Source organism: Rhopalosiphum padi, chromosome 1 (genome assembly GCF_020882245.1).
Source record: "Rhopalosiphum padi isolate XX-2018 chromosome 1, ASM2088224v1, whole genome shotgun sequence".
Classification (NCBI taxonomy): domain Eukaryota; kingdom Metazoa; phylum Arthropoda; class Insecta; order Hemiptera; family Aphididae; genus Rhopalosiphum; species Rhopalosiphum padi.
The window spans coordinates 61,732,978-61,749,496 of record NC_083597.1 but is presented as its reverse complement, the minus strand read 5'-3'; the positions used below and the strand labels follow the sequence as shown (position 1 = coordinate 61,749,496).

General features: G+C 27.1%; 1 protein-coding gene across 1 annotated transcript in view; it reads left to right on the top strand.

Moving 5' to 3' along the window:
- The first annotated feature begins 616 nt into the window (after window positions 1-616).
- LOC132929453 (ATP-binding cassette sub-family G member 1-like) overlaps window positions 617-16,519 on the top strand; it is a 20,719-nt gene continuing 4,816 nt past the window's right edge. The window contains exons 1-5 of the mRNA XM_060994814.1: window positions 617-1,307; window positions 8,123-8,240; window positions 9,038-9,227; window positions 13,531-13,676; window positions 14,382-14,620. Coding sequence (XP_060850797.1) covers window positions 959-1,307; window positions 8,123-8,240; window positions 9,038-9,227; window positions 13,531-13,676; window positions 14,382-14,620 — 1,042 coding nt within the window. The 5' untranslated portion in view covers window positions 617-958. The remainder of the gene's footprint in view (window positions 1,308-8,122; window positions 8,241-9,037; window positions 9,228-13,530; window positions 13,677-14,381; window positions 14,621-16,519) is intronic.

The following is a 16,519-nucleotide window of genomic DNA, read 5'->3' as shown; positions in this document are numbered from 1 at the left end:
ATAATATATTACGAATTCAAAACCGTTTTCAATGTAATCGGCAACTGCGTATATAGTCTTGATAACCTCCATCCCTATAAAACCCTATTTTCGTTCTCGGAACGACGTTGAAGACCATATGTTTCAAACACTGGGATTTGTTCACCATTTAAGTGTTAAAGTGTCCCACGGCAAATTCCTTTATTTCGTATGCGAATTCCGTTTTTTTTTACTATAGATTATTGTTGATTAAGTGCTTACGATCAAAGAATTAAACGGGGTCCACCCTGTATAATATATAGCATAAATTAATAATGTTCAATTTTTTTATGTGAACGTGTACAATAATAACAGGTCTCCGTGGAAAAATACAAAACAAAACCAAACTATTACAACAACAATAACAACGACGACGACGACGACAACGACGATGACGATGACGACGACGACGACGACGACAGCAGGTACTACACAGTACACACCACTATATGGGACTGCCTATAATATGCCTAATATATAGTACGTACGTACAACGATACAACATATAGGTACACCTATATATACGTGTATCATCGTATAATACCTTTACGGTGGGGCGGCGGCGGATATAGCAACAATTGCACGCGCACTACCGGCTGACAACAAACTAGTTCATTCGACCGGACCGCGCGACTCCGCGATAATATAATATTATTATATTATACTCTCGGCAGACGCGCTGATGCTGTGTGCGCGTGACCACAGACACACTAAAACCGGTCACAGCTCATTCGGCGGACCGACCCCGCAGAGCGCAATCCAATATTAGTGCGAACGCAAAGTTCGCCAACACCGTAGTCCGTTACCGCGACCCGCCGTCCCCGACGACCAACTCGAACCGCGTTTATATTCATGTCATTATAATAAATATATATTATATACACACGCATATCGCCGTATATTATATTATATTTATAGGTTACTATATATCGTCGCGATCATGGCCCGCGGCGACGAACAACCGCCCCCGATGGGTCGGGTGCAGAGTACCGTTTCGTTTGCGGCGACGACGATGAACGACAACCGTGGCAACCGCGACAACCGCGACGACGACAACGACGACGACGACAATAACTCGTCCACGTGCAGCACCGGAGATGTACAGCAGGACGAGGAGGAGATGCCGCTAGTCGACGCGTCCAGGACGAGGATGTTCAGCGTGTCCGCGGACAGGCCGATCACCAGGATCCCGACCCGGGTCGACATGAAGACGCTGACGCACAAAGCGAAACGACCTGCCGTCGACATCGAATTCCACGACCTGACTTATGCCGTCAACACGACAGCGGGTGAGTTTCCCACGACGATAATAACGACGAACGTGTCAAACACGCGGAGACATCACGTGTAGGCACCTGTAGAGACCTGTAGATACTCGACCTGTAACACGCGTATCACATCATAACTCCGGGGGGTTCCGTGAACGATCACTTAAAATTCAAATGTGCTAAAATAATGATAATAAAATGCTAATGGTCTCTTGAACGTGGTTCATGATTGATACGTCAAATATTATTGCACCAATAATAAATTAATCAATTTTTTGCGCGATTCAGCCTTACTCGCCTAATTTGTTGTGGTGCCCCAACGTTTTTCAATATAATTTTTAATTCGACTAGGAAATTATGTTATTGTATTTTATCAAAATAATATCATACTCCGTTAGTACGATTATATATTATGTAAGACTATTTTTTTGGATACAATTGCTTAAAATACTAGCACTCTTAATTTCATGTTCTAAATATACTGTGACCTAGGATATAAGTCTATAGTCTTTACAGCCTCCCTAACATAGATTTAGACCTTTGTGTACACGAGTATTATTTATGTCTATACGGTTCATAAACGTCTCATTTTTCTAGTTTTTTAGTTATTATTATGTAATATTTTTTCCTCATCTCGGAAGTACACCGTCAATTGAAAACTGCCATTAAATAATAATAATTTGTATATTATTATTATTATATTATATCCGGCGTATTATACGCGTCACGTTAAAAAAAAAATTAGATAATTATTATTCAATAGAAATTTCGTACATAATACTGGTGATCACGGTAACAATATATAAACGAGAAATTTCAGACACCGATGTCAAAGATTTATCTATTGTTTGTTACATCACGTTAACGACATGACGTACGAGTTCATATAATAAAATATATGAATCGTCGTCGTACCTGCAGTATCGCATAACCGTTAGAATATTTTAATCAGATTTAAACTTATCGATTAGGAAATATAATATTGTATGTGGGTATTTTAAAAAAGAGAAGAATATTCGTCGTTTGTTGACTGTTTTGTCGCTTAAAATATTAATTTTTTAAGCAATATTTCGTTGTTGCAGTTATATTAACGTATTTTTGTAATAACCATTTTATATAATAGTACCTATGTATAGGTACCTATCAATATTATGTTATCAATTGATGGTGTACATAATGCACGATATAAATGAAACCCTTACAATATACCTATTGCTAACAATTAAGCTAAATTCTTACAAAAGTGAAACGAAATACGATTATTCAATATCACGAATACCTAATAGGTACATGTAATAAATACAATGTATATGTAATACTTAGTGAATAATTAACAATTTTAAATGTTTTCATGAATTTGACATTTCAATATTAGCAATGTTCTGTATAATTGCAATAAAACAATTAACAAGGGAATCTCATGTTTCTTATTAGTATTTTTCAACTAAAATTAGCTTAACATTTTATAGTACCCAACTATTTTACACAATATAATTTAAATTTTAACGCCAACACGCTTTTATTTTAAAGAAAACGATTAGGATGTAAAAATGTAGTTCCTATAATATATTACGATGAGTTATCATCAATAGTCGATTAACAATAAGTATTTAAATTCTAAATTACAGCATTAATGAGTCTACTATATCATAATGTTCAATATGACGTGAATGAATATTTAATAAATATTCAAAACCATAATAAGTTTAGTACAATGAGTTTCACGTCCAAAACAAATTCTAAAACTTAATTGTAATAAACCAAGTGTGTATCACAAATTATTAAAAATAAAGTTTATTTATTTAAAAAATACACATTAGAATGGTGTGAATTTTATTAACGAAAGCAATTATTTCAACACAAAATTGGTATAGTCAAACAACTTTTAAATTTGAACGAATTATAAAAATATAGGGGTTATAAAATATTACCAAACTACCACTTCGTACATGATAAAACACTTCTTCACATTTTTAATACAATGATGTATAATTTATGCCTAATGAGTAAATTAAAAACATTTTCATTTTAAAATGATTTTAATAGAAACAAATTTAATTTGTAAAATACATTGACGATTGTGTTACATTTTAATCAGGCGAAACAATTTTCACTTAAAATTCAAATATAAAATTTTAATATTACAACCTTGTCTGTTATACACTCATGACGGGTGCTAATAATATGATGACGATGTTTATATATTGACCTGCATATGTTGAATATTATTAGCATTGTTTAAAAAACTTACAGGTTAGGTATTTCTGAATAAAAAAGTTTATTAATTATCGATAAAATTTACGAATTCTATTATGGCGGGCTTACATTAGGTCAAAAAAACAAAAACATTCCGTATTCTGAACTAATCTGCTACAAATAAGTAGAACTGAAATAATTCTACGATGTCATCTAAACTGGCGACTAATACTTCGTATTTTGGGATACATTGTATCCTAATCACTCAAAAGCGGTAATTATCACAGAGTTTCTAATTTCTATATTGTTCTGGTACTTGGCTACTAATCTACATTTGGTGTAAAGAAGTGTTTAAACGTTACAATTTGTAAATTAAAATAGAAAAATTAATTAATAAATATAATTTAAATAATAAATAAATAATTTGGCAATAAAGATTTTATTCGTTATTAGGTGATTATAATCATGTTAATCATAGCTGTGTATAGTATATCTACTATACTAAAAACATAAAACAAATAAATACAAAGGTTCTGCTATAAATCGAAGTGTATAAAATAATTGTTTGAAATATTTAATACCAGTATTAGTGACGCATACTAAAGGGTTCTAGAGTAGCACCCATGCATTTATTGGCTTGAAAGTTTAATGGTACTTTCGTGCAAAAATGATACTCAACTTGACACAGACACTGTAATTAATACATTTTTCAACAATAGCAGCATATTAGGAAAAGCATTATTATACTAATTAACATTTTTTTTTGAGAGAGAGTGATTTGGTGGGTGGGTGGGTGGTAATTAAAAGTGTTACTCCTATTTATATTTGAATGTCTGCCACTGCTGCTCCCTCCAGTTACTTAAATTCTATATGTTATTTGTTGGGTACTTTGACTGATAATTTTAAGGTTTTCTTTATATCCAATAAACATAAGAATATACATGAACTTAATAATTATACATACATATGAAATTATAATTGAAGTTTTATGGAACTTGTTTATGGATCGTTTTTTGTATTTTTTAGTATCAAGAATTTTTAACTTTATGGTACACATTTTTTTTTTCGTTATTTGCTATAATAATGATACTTCAGCGGTTAAACTTGAAAAATTTCACTACATAGGTAATCAAAATTATTCTTTATTAAAAATATTGTAATTTTCGTAGTTAAATATAGTTTATATTTTATAGATAAATGTCTTCATTAAATTACTATTTTATGTTTTTGTATTGATAGTCATCAGTCAATATACCGTAATATATACCGACTAAACATAAGGAGTAATTTAATCATAACAAAATAATAAATACCTAACTTAAGTTAAAATTGTAACCATGATAAAATGTAATAATTTAATAAAGTATAGATACCTAAAAGTTAAAAATATACTCGATACGCAAATGTTAATGTACTTTTGAGTCATTGCTGTATAAATATGCAATAGTAAAATTATTCTCGAAAAATATATAAACCAAAATTGAAATCGTACGGTTCATTGAAAGTTATTATTAAATGTATGTATGGATCACATAGTACCTATGTTATTCTTAGCACGTTTTATAAGGCTCAAACAATTTTTCCTTTTCTGCCTAATATTATGATAGTACTAATATTTAAGATTCATTTAATTATTTTTCTACAAAAAAAAAATAATTAACGGCTTTTAAAAGTTAGTACATAAATTTTAAATATACAATATTATGATTTGAGTCTGAAATTTAATATGTAATTACATTTTAAACGTTGTAAATTTATTATTAAGTATATTTTCGGAAATTTTGGACAGAAAAGTAATTCAAAATATTTATTAAACCTATATTGATAATAATAATTATTAAACAGCTTAAATTATAGATAATTATACATTCAAAATGAAATCCTACATAGATTTAAAAAAGTCATTAATAAATTAAATCTAATATAATGTCTAACTAAATAGAAATAAATAAAGAAATATTGTATCTTTAAGAAATTTTATCTCTAAACTTGAGTTGATATGAGTTTAATCAATAATTTATAATTAGTACTGACTATAATGACATATTAATATTAAATAATACATTTTTATAAATTAATAGGTAATTAAAATTATTTGTATTCATCAAAACCAATTAACTATCGTGTTTATCTGTGTGTGTATAATGCATACCTATGTAGTTTGTAAAATATCTTTATTGTTTATTTAATTATCCCCCAGTGTAAGTATAGGTACCTACAGTATCAAATAAATATATAATAGTGCTGTTAATAACGACAGTTATTTATAGATAATCGGTAATAATAAAAACAAAACTAATACATTCGATTAGAATTGTTTAAAATGTTATATATTTTTTTTTCATTGATGGATTAAAATGGTTTAAAAAATAAATACTTGCTATCCAAAAACCAGTTTTCAAACGCCCTCGACCTTGAGTTTTCACTGGAACGATATAAATATCACTACCATAAGAACCATCATTTCGCAGAGCTTATACTTTTTACCAAAGTGATCATTTTTATTTATATCGTTATATCTACAAATATAATATATAATTATACGAGTATATATAATACATATTATTAACTATGTATTTTATTTTATAATTTAACGACATCCCATTTGAATTTCTTAAAGCCAACAAACTATGTCGATAAACCTATCAATATTCAAATTGAAAAAAATCCAAATTTTTTATTAGGAATCAATAATTTTTATTTTTAGGAAGTAATGGCTTATGTTGTTAAATTAAAGCCTTCAAAATGAAAACAAAAACAACATTTCGAAAGTTTCCACACATTAAATAAATTATATTCTAATGTTAAAAACAATATATAGTATATATATATACATATATAGTATAATATTATAACCTAACATATATCTATACACTCATTAATCATCGCCGAGTTGTCTGATTGGTCTCGTTATTTCATTAGCTTGGTAGGATTTATTTATTTATTTAATTACCTTAAATGGTTAGGTACGAAACACAGAATTATATTTTTCAAGTTAAACAAGATATCGTGATGTATCGAAAAATAATGATTTTTATACTGGCACAAAGAATTGCTTAACAATTTCCATGATATTTCTAAATGATTAAAGTGAATATACCTACACTAGAAAAAAACAGAATACAAAAATTACATTTTTTCAGATTTATTATTTACCATAAGCTCACCCATTAATCTTATTGAGCGACTTCATATAAAAACCAACATTTATTAATAAAATAAATGTAACTTATTATAGTGTCGATTTATACAAGGTGATGAATTTAGCATAAGAAAAAACAAATTAAGTTATTAGCATAAATTCTAAAATATTATCTTATCACATTTTTTTAAAAATATATCTAATATAAATTAGGTACCAATAGTTACTACTAAATTGTATAAGTACATCACTTGTTTTTTTATTGCATTTTACAAGTATTGACTACAAAAAAAAAAAGATTGAAAATGTATACAGCGTAATATAATAGAACATAATATAATATCAATTAAATCCATCAATTTATTTAATTATAAAATACTTTACAAATAATTATGATAATAATGATAATATTATGTTTAATGCTTATAAATTATCTTCGAAAATCAGAATAAATATGGAAAAAATTATTAAATACCCAACTATATGTCTTTAATCATATACCTATAACAAACCATTATGTCTTTATTATACTTTTAACTTTTAATTATTTTTTTTATTTTTATTTTTTTACAATACACCTATACATTATATTAAAATAATAAAACAAATATTTTCTCAAAATTAAATTGTTTTAAAATGTTATGTTATTAAATGATGTATTATTTGATAAAATAATTATTTTAGGTATATAAATTGAATCTTCTCAAAACAGATTTACGGCTAATTTCCTTAAAAAAAGAATAACCTCACTACAAAAAACAACAATATAGTGGCATTGAACCTTCGGTTGTGTTACTAGACTAGAAATAGGACATTTTGTTTAATGTGTATATAAAACAATGTTAACCAAAGTATTCTAGACATTTTAAATATATTGTCCATAGATATATAGATATATAATAACAATTAACCTTGTACTAAAATGCCAGATCAATAGGACGCAAAAGCATGGATCTATAACCACCTGTCAAAGCATTATTTTGTGTTTTTTGTAGCGATGTGTAAAATAACTGTAAAAAATTAAACAATATAATGTTAAAATATCTATATTAAAAACCTGTATATTATTCAATGAGTTTTTCATTGGCTTTTTTGTATTTTATTAGTATGATATACATTTTAATTAATGTGTGTTCATAGTTAGTCTAGTTATTGTTGATAAGTAGTGTGAATGTTATTTCAAAAACATTTAAAATGTCTTTTCTTATAAATATTAAATTGATATACTATTAACTATTTGAAGTTTGTCCATTTATAAAGTCATATTATTATATGCAATAAATATATGAGATTCGTTGGTTATTTGTAAAGCGATTTCCTGGAGAAAACATAAATTATTAATACTTAACTTATTCTATTCAGCTTTAATTAAAAAACAAATATTCTAAAATAATTATATAGTGTTTAATGTGAAATATATCACCCTGGGCTATTTTTAATGTTTTAAAGAATTTATTCGTGTTTGTTTAGCATAATTATTGTTATTTAAATGTTATAGGACAAAGAACGATACTAAAAGGTATACACGGTTTCTTTCGTTCAGGACACCTGACCGCCATAATGGGTCCTTCCGGTGCTGGGAAGAGTTCGCTGATGAACATACTCGCTGGATACGTGTAAGTTTCCTGTTAGCATTGAGTAGTTGCTTAATATGTGGTTTCTTCGTTTGATACAAACCTCTGTAGGTCATCAGCCGTACGTCTGTTTCCTAAAGAAAAAAATAATATTAATATTGGCCACAATCCTGTAAGATCGTGTTGAGCGTTCACATTGCCCAACCAAGGACCAACCAATAATCGATTGTATCGCTTATTATTGGATTGCGTGTACCCATTATAAGTACTTAGAAATTTTACATTATTTATAAGATGAAATCAAATATATATTTACATCAGTATTTTGTTTCCTGATTGAGTATATTGTTTAATTATATAAACATAGCAAGTTATATAAATACGTAAACAATAAATATACTAAAATTTACGAAACGTGGAGTGATAGTAGTTTAATAGAGAAGTTAACCACTATTTTAATTCTTTAGAACTAATAAATATTATATATTTTAAACTTGATGAATACCAACTTAGAAAGTTTTGAAATTCCGCTTGCTTAACCAACGCAACCTAAACCAAATCCAAGGTCTAGAATAACTAATTTTAATTTATAAATATAATATTCACAATTCTGATTTATTCATATTGAAAATGCTTCTTAGTATACAATTCTAAAATACCTAAAACTTAATAGGTACTAATAAAATTTCTACATTAATTAATTCTAATACTAAGAACTATCTATATTAAATAGTAATCAATAAAAATATATGCATGAAAAACTCGTTTTTAAATCAATTTTTTTAAATCGTAAAACTAACAATGTATAGAATAAATCATTTTTTTCTAAATTATTTTAGGAGAACTGACATCAAAGGACAAATTCTTACAAATGGGCATCCCAGGAATATGCAACTTTTCAAAAAACTTTCAAGTTACATAATGCAAGAAGACCTGCTTCAACCCAGACTCACAGTTATAGAATCATTGAGTTACGCGGCTAGATTGAAAATTGGTCGTGAATTATCAAAAGAAGACAAAGATAAAGCTGTAAGTATATAATATAACTTAACTAGAATAATATTTAACGGTATTATTTTTAATAGACAAACATGTGAATACATTTATATAGGTAGTGCATTGTAATTTTTGTAATGAAGATGAGACAATAAAATTTCATCATATAATTATAATACGGCACATTTTTTTAATTAAGTTATGCAGGCAAAATATAATATAAGCATTTATAAAGACATAAATTAAACCATTTCCATTGTAAAAATAAATACAGTGTGTAACCAATATGAATATACCATCATCATTTTAAATTCAATAGATATAATATAGCTAAATACTTGAAAACAAATGTAATTATTTTTTTCTGTGTGTTGTATAATTTATTTATTAATCAAACTAAAATTTTAAAATAAAATAAAAACATATATAATACGTTTAAATATATGATATTTGTTCAATCGTTACAGTATTGATTATTTTCTCAAGGGTGAAAATACGTGTAACTACATTACACAATACGTGTGTAACTTTTCTTCGTCAATAAATACTCACTTATCATGGCCTATAGTTGTAAAAACTTTATCTTATTTTACCAGGGGAAAGCGTAATAGATAGAAATACAATATACATACATTTAGAGTAAATTCGCAAGCAACGAAGTCTAAGATACCCGTTTTCAATCTAAGGACGTAACCTATAACTTTTACCTTGACCCATGCTGTACACATATTGGATATATACATATATATATATACATGGATAACATTATTAAACGTGTTATTTATAATAAATGCTGTATGGATTATAATAATTAACACATAGGTAATATACTAATATTACCATCGAAATTCAAGTAGAAATTTGTTTGAATTTCATAAAATCTATGATTATAGTCAAACATTTTTATTTACGCTCTGGTCGAAACATAAATTACTAGGTAATCCTATAATAAAAAATAAAATATGATACAAAATAGCAGCTGCAGGCTTCAATATCCTAAAAACACGCAATAGTAAATAGTTATAATTTATAATAAAGTGTTGAAGTTTTTAATACTGCAAAAATTAGTTCGTTTTCTCTTTGCGATTAGTTCATGACACATAGCAGAGTATAAGTAATTTAAACACAGGCCACAGCTACGTGAAACTCGATTATTAAAATTATTTTACTGTAATTATAATATATCCTGAATTCTATGAGACATCAGAATTTTATGATACGTGAATTGTATACTATAATATTTTTTGTCATGAAAATGTTTATATTTTATCAATTTGTTATTTTAATTTTATTTCACTAATCCATTTTAAAATGTAATTAGTTGTTCTATTAAAAAAAAAAAATTTAAAAACCTATAATAATATATCCTAAAATATTGAATACGAATAAAACTATACATACCTATTTAAAAGTGATTTGATTTGCTCTCATATCATAAACAAAAATCATTTAAGCTATTCGAATACTTTAGAACTGTCATTATAAATAAAAAAACTAGCAAAATATTATGACACTCAAATATACGTAAATTATTTTGTACATTTAATGAGAGTTGTAAAATATAAAAAATTAATAAACAAATTACCATCAATAAGTATTCTGTATATTCACGAAATAAATAATAATTTACAATAGTGAATAGGTAGAAGATACCTATATAGGTACTAAAAAATATAATTTTAAGTGAAGCGAATACACTTAATGAGTAATGTCCATCATTCTACGTAAACTATTTAATTTTTTCTCAGAATTGTGTGTGAATTTCATCATCAACTAATACTACTAATAGACACGTTTATTTAATTTGGTTTGTATTTATTAAATAACTTGTAGTGCTATTTTGAAATGGGTATTGATAAATTTTCCGCAATTACTATATATTTTATGCAACTAGGTAATTATTATTTATTTTTAAACTGGTTTCCTTTATTACATTTATATAAGATATAACCAATAACACATCAACTAACTACACTAACTACCTTAATAATATTTTGTTTTGAGTGCAAAAGTTGTTATGATGCAAAATATTTCACATATTTAGTTTATTTTATTTTTATGTTTTTTTTTTTAATATTTATCATGTAATTGTATTTACTATTATATGTATACAATGTGTTTACATGCATATTATATAGTCAAATTACTCTTTTTTTTAAATTATATTTGATTATAGTTATAAACTACCTATCTTAACTATATAAATAAAATGCTCAAAAGTTATACGTTTTCATTTTTATTGAATTCTTATTACTTATCTACTATGATTTACCTAAAGAGTGTTTTTTTCTTACAAACAATTTGATTACAAACCAAATTATACGAAACATAATATAATAAAAATGACTTGCACTCGGTAAATTTAATTTATCTTTATTAACTTAAATAGTCATTTAAACATGAAAGTTTGTTACCTACACCAACATTACAATAGACAAATAAACAAAATTATATTAGTATTAAACTAATGATAATTACCGTGTTTTTCCACAAACTCATCACTAAGAAAAATATTACAACATCCGATCAGTATAGCTCTACGTAAATAATGTAACTATTAATGGCTATAGAATTTAGATGTATCATGAATGACGTAACGGTATATATACGTTTATATGTTAAAACGTATTCTTAATAATATAGGATAATATTTCCATTCATAAAAGAACTTATAAAAATAACATTAAAATAATGAATTTTTTTTAAATATTTGACAATCATAATAAATAGTTAAATATTTAAGATCAAATAATTAAATCTTAGAACTGCAGTGACGATCGTCATTTACTCATTTACATTTCTTTGAGTTACATAAGCTATTCATGAGATAAGAAAATTGTTCTAAGTAGGTGTCTATGTGTAAAGATAATATCATACAAGCAAATTTAAAAACAATTTATTTAATGTGACACGTATACCTATTATAATATTATTATAAATTATAATACATATTAAATCTAAAAGGCTTAATATATTGTTACCTATATGGCTATATAGATAGGTACACCTATTGTAGTACACTAATTATTTGACGGGAGTGTTATCTATACAATACATTATTTCTTATTCTTAATATGGATATGATATTCCCTAGGACCCTAGATAATACATTTATTAGATTATTTAAACCTTGTTTTAAATTGATTGTTTGGTAATAAAATAATAATACGTTTAATTTTATAACTAAATAATTAAGATAATCTAAAATATTTTAAGTGTGTGCTCAATATTAGGATACAACAAACATTTTTTATTTAATATTATAAGGCATAATACGTTTTTGAGCATTTTTGTGCAAAAATTGAAATTTGAACGTGATATTAATAAAATAGTTGTTTATTATATTAAAGTTTAATTGAGCTTATAGTAATAGATCAACATTTTTCCAGGTAGGTACCTACTTTTGTGGCGTTCTATATCACTCATTTAAACATAAAACTTTTATAAACCCATAACTAATTAACTACTTATTTAAAATTCAATTTATTTACAAATAGTTCAAATTATGTAAAAAAAACACAATATTAAAATATCAATTATTTTCAATATAAGTGTTGGCCATTGAATAATCGTTATTAGTAATTAGTAATTACTTATAACGTAAGAACTGTTTGACTACAGGTATATTATATATACATATACCAATATTTATAAAACTTTTAAATTTCTTGTTGGAAATTCTTAATAATTATTTATTAAAAAACAACATTTCAAATAATACAATTTCAAATACTAACCTAACATAGTCGTTTATAATATATTCGATCATATATATTCATATACAGGAATTAGGAATACAATTCCAATAAAACCACACGTTATAGCAAAACATATAATAATCTCGTATTGCTTTAATCCTAATGCGGATATTAAAATTTTAACAATATATTGGACGTGTTCGTTGGTGAAATAGCCTCGATAACGATTTAGATATAATACATTAATACATTATATATATGCATACACTAGGTAGGCAGATATCGTCATGTATTATATAATAATAATATAATACAAAATATGTATAATGTATATAATATATGATAATTATAGTTAGTTCAAAATAATTAATAAATATATATTTATGTATAAGATGTAAATAATTTCGGTTAGAAAAAAAAGCAGCTGAATAATGGCTTGATTCTGATGTAAACTACTAGGAACATTTGAATTAAAATCATTCATTCTGTTTTTTAGTGAAGTAAACAGATATATTGGATTTACCATTAATATAATCAAAGTGATTTCTACCGTAACCTGTGTAACTCTTAACCCCATGCTTCCCTACTTAAACGCTAATAAGCTATAAACTAAACAGGTAATTAATTCTTTCCTGCAGGTGGACGAGGTACTGGAACTTTTAGGGGTATCGGTATGCCGTAACACATATGTGGAAAAATTGTCTGGAGGTCAGCGCAAACGTCTATCCGTAGCACTTGAGTTGGTCAACAATCCACCGGTGATATTTCTAGACGAACCCACTACGTGAGTATCATCATAAATCATGATAATATTATAATTATTTTGCAAAAAATCTCTGTCTTCTGGTCCTGGACTTTTATAATCAATCGAATTGTCACACGAGACTATATGACTTATTAGACATCATCGATACTATTATCGAGACAAAATATGGGTAAGTTCAGAGTTGGTCAAGATATAATTCACAGAAAGATAGTTCTCGTGCCAAATTCCGTCGATATTCTATGTATAAAACCTACTTAGCTTATTACTCATAATGCACTATATCGTGTAACGTCTGATTATCGACAGGATTTCGCGAAAAAAATATATATATATCTGCACAGATTGAAGTCTTATATTTTACATATTATTATGTACAGGGTGACTAGAAAGTATAGACGCATTTTATATCGTTTGTATGCGGATACAATGGTTATTATAATATATGCGAGCGGGTAAGTATACACGCGTACCTACAGAACACGTTTCAGCCAGCTTTCTAGACAGTCCGCAAAAACTATATACATACTATACTAATAGTACATGTATAATATTTTACACGAATAGGTACATACGATAAATATATTCAGTCGACCGCAAAAACACGTTTGATTGTCAAGGTCGAAAGTGGATAAACATCGTGTTCGTGCCCCTATAATATACAATATAATAAAATATATGTGTATCATATTATTTTACGCAATTAAACCTATTATATGTTTCCAGTGGGCTGGACATTGTGGCGATAAAGCAGTGCGTCACCCTGTTGGTCGATCTCGCCAAACAAGGAAGGACCGTGGTGTGCACCATTCACCAGCCTACCTCATCGTTATTCCACATGTTCGACCACGTGTATATGTTGGCCCGAGGCTCTTGTATATACAACGGGTCGCCCAAACAGCTGGTGCCGTTCCTGGCACAAGTCGGGCACGTTTGCAAGCCCACGCATAACCCGGCAGATTTTGGTATGACCTTGATATTGTTATTATCGTGCTCATTTTTTTTTATTGATTATTAGTATTATAGGCCTCGGATTAATATGCACTAATAAATCAAAAAATATATGCGTGAAAAAAAAATCGCAAAATATGCACGTTAAAACTATATTTAATAATAAATAATATGAATTTGGTTTCGAATTGATAGCAAACAACTTACAGCAATGTTTCTATTTTATCTTATTTTTTTTTATCAAGTTATTATTCCCAAAAAGTTAATAGGCTTCTTATATTATTCATTTCCGCGTATAAAATGTCCAAAATCTTTTTTATTTGATTTATTTAGGTATGTGTTGACCTTGAGTAAACATTTACATAAATCTAAATAAAAATCCTATTTTTTTTAGTTTTTATAAGTTGCTGAGTGAGAGACGTTTTTTCATCGACATCAACAGCTCCTCTGAAATTTTTGCAACTGACGACTAACAACTAATATGATTTTAAACTTAAATTTTTAACCTTCAATCAGTAAATAATATTAATATATTATTTGATAAGATATAGTAAACGTAAATAACTTGTACGAGTATCTATATCACGATAAAGATTGACATTGCTCGCACATACGAACAAACAAAAATTAAACTATTTTTATTTTTTTTAAAGTTGACTTAAAATAATATTAAGTTTTAAAATAGTGCATTATGCAATAAAAATGTGGTCTTAAAATAAAATTGTAAAATGATGAAATATGCTCAAAAATCGTATTTTTAATCACACCTTTGTGAATATATTTTCTGCTTTCTTAGCATACAGTTCGATCAACCAGAAAACATTATTCAAATGCATACGAATCCGAGCCCTAATATTATTATATATTACCTATTTATTACGGTTGTTTTATTCGTTAATTTTCGTGTTAACCATCACTGATTGGTCTATAAATCAATCATATAGTGATAAGGGACATGATCGTAGCAGATTATACAAAATCCTAAGTATAGTACCTACTTTGATCAGGATGTATACAGGCATTTAACAAACATTTTATGAGTTTAAACATAGCATTACGTGACTAGAACAATAAGTCGATTCCTGCGTCTACCTCAGGTGCTTTTCGGAGATGGATGGTCGTTCAATGACAAAATGTCTTGTTCTACGTCACGAATTTCTGGCAAAACTGAGTTCAACATCATACATTTATAGTTTTATACATTAGATATAGGTACACTGAATCAAAGAATACCATAAACAAATCTCAATGACAATGACTGGTTATTATATCCATAATTATTATTATAATATTATATAGTAGGCACATTTGTAGTTTAACGAGTTATAACTCATACGCTGACATAAAAAAAAGAAGTCTTATCCTCTTAAGGAAATATAATATTAATACGTAGTAACTACTAGATAATATATTTACATTAAAACGAATTTTTTATAGATTATAACCATTAAACGTTTACCATGTATCTACCATGTATCTTTACCATGTATGTCAAGATAAAATGTACCTGTAAATAATACAGCTCATAAAATCTATAAAGCGTGATTTGAGCATAATATACTTTTTTAGTGATACGATTGTGCATAGCAAATTAAATTCAACGTTGCTAATTCAAACCGAAATGTTGTAGTTTATTATTTAGTTTGTTAAATTTACATCAGGAAGTTCGATTATGTAGAATATTTCGTTGAAGTACCTTCCTATAAAGAAAATAAATTACATTTGTCATGGTGTTTATAGATTTAGATAGGTAATTTATCCACCTCGTTCAATCATGTCCATGTAATTATAAGAGTATTACTGTTCGAAACACAAATAAAAACTCTGATTAAAATTAATTCAATTAAAAATAATTTCATAAAATTATAAACTGCTAAAAAAATTTAAAAATATGATTAAATAAAAAAGCTTTC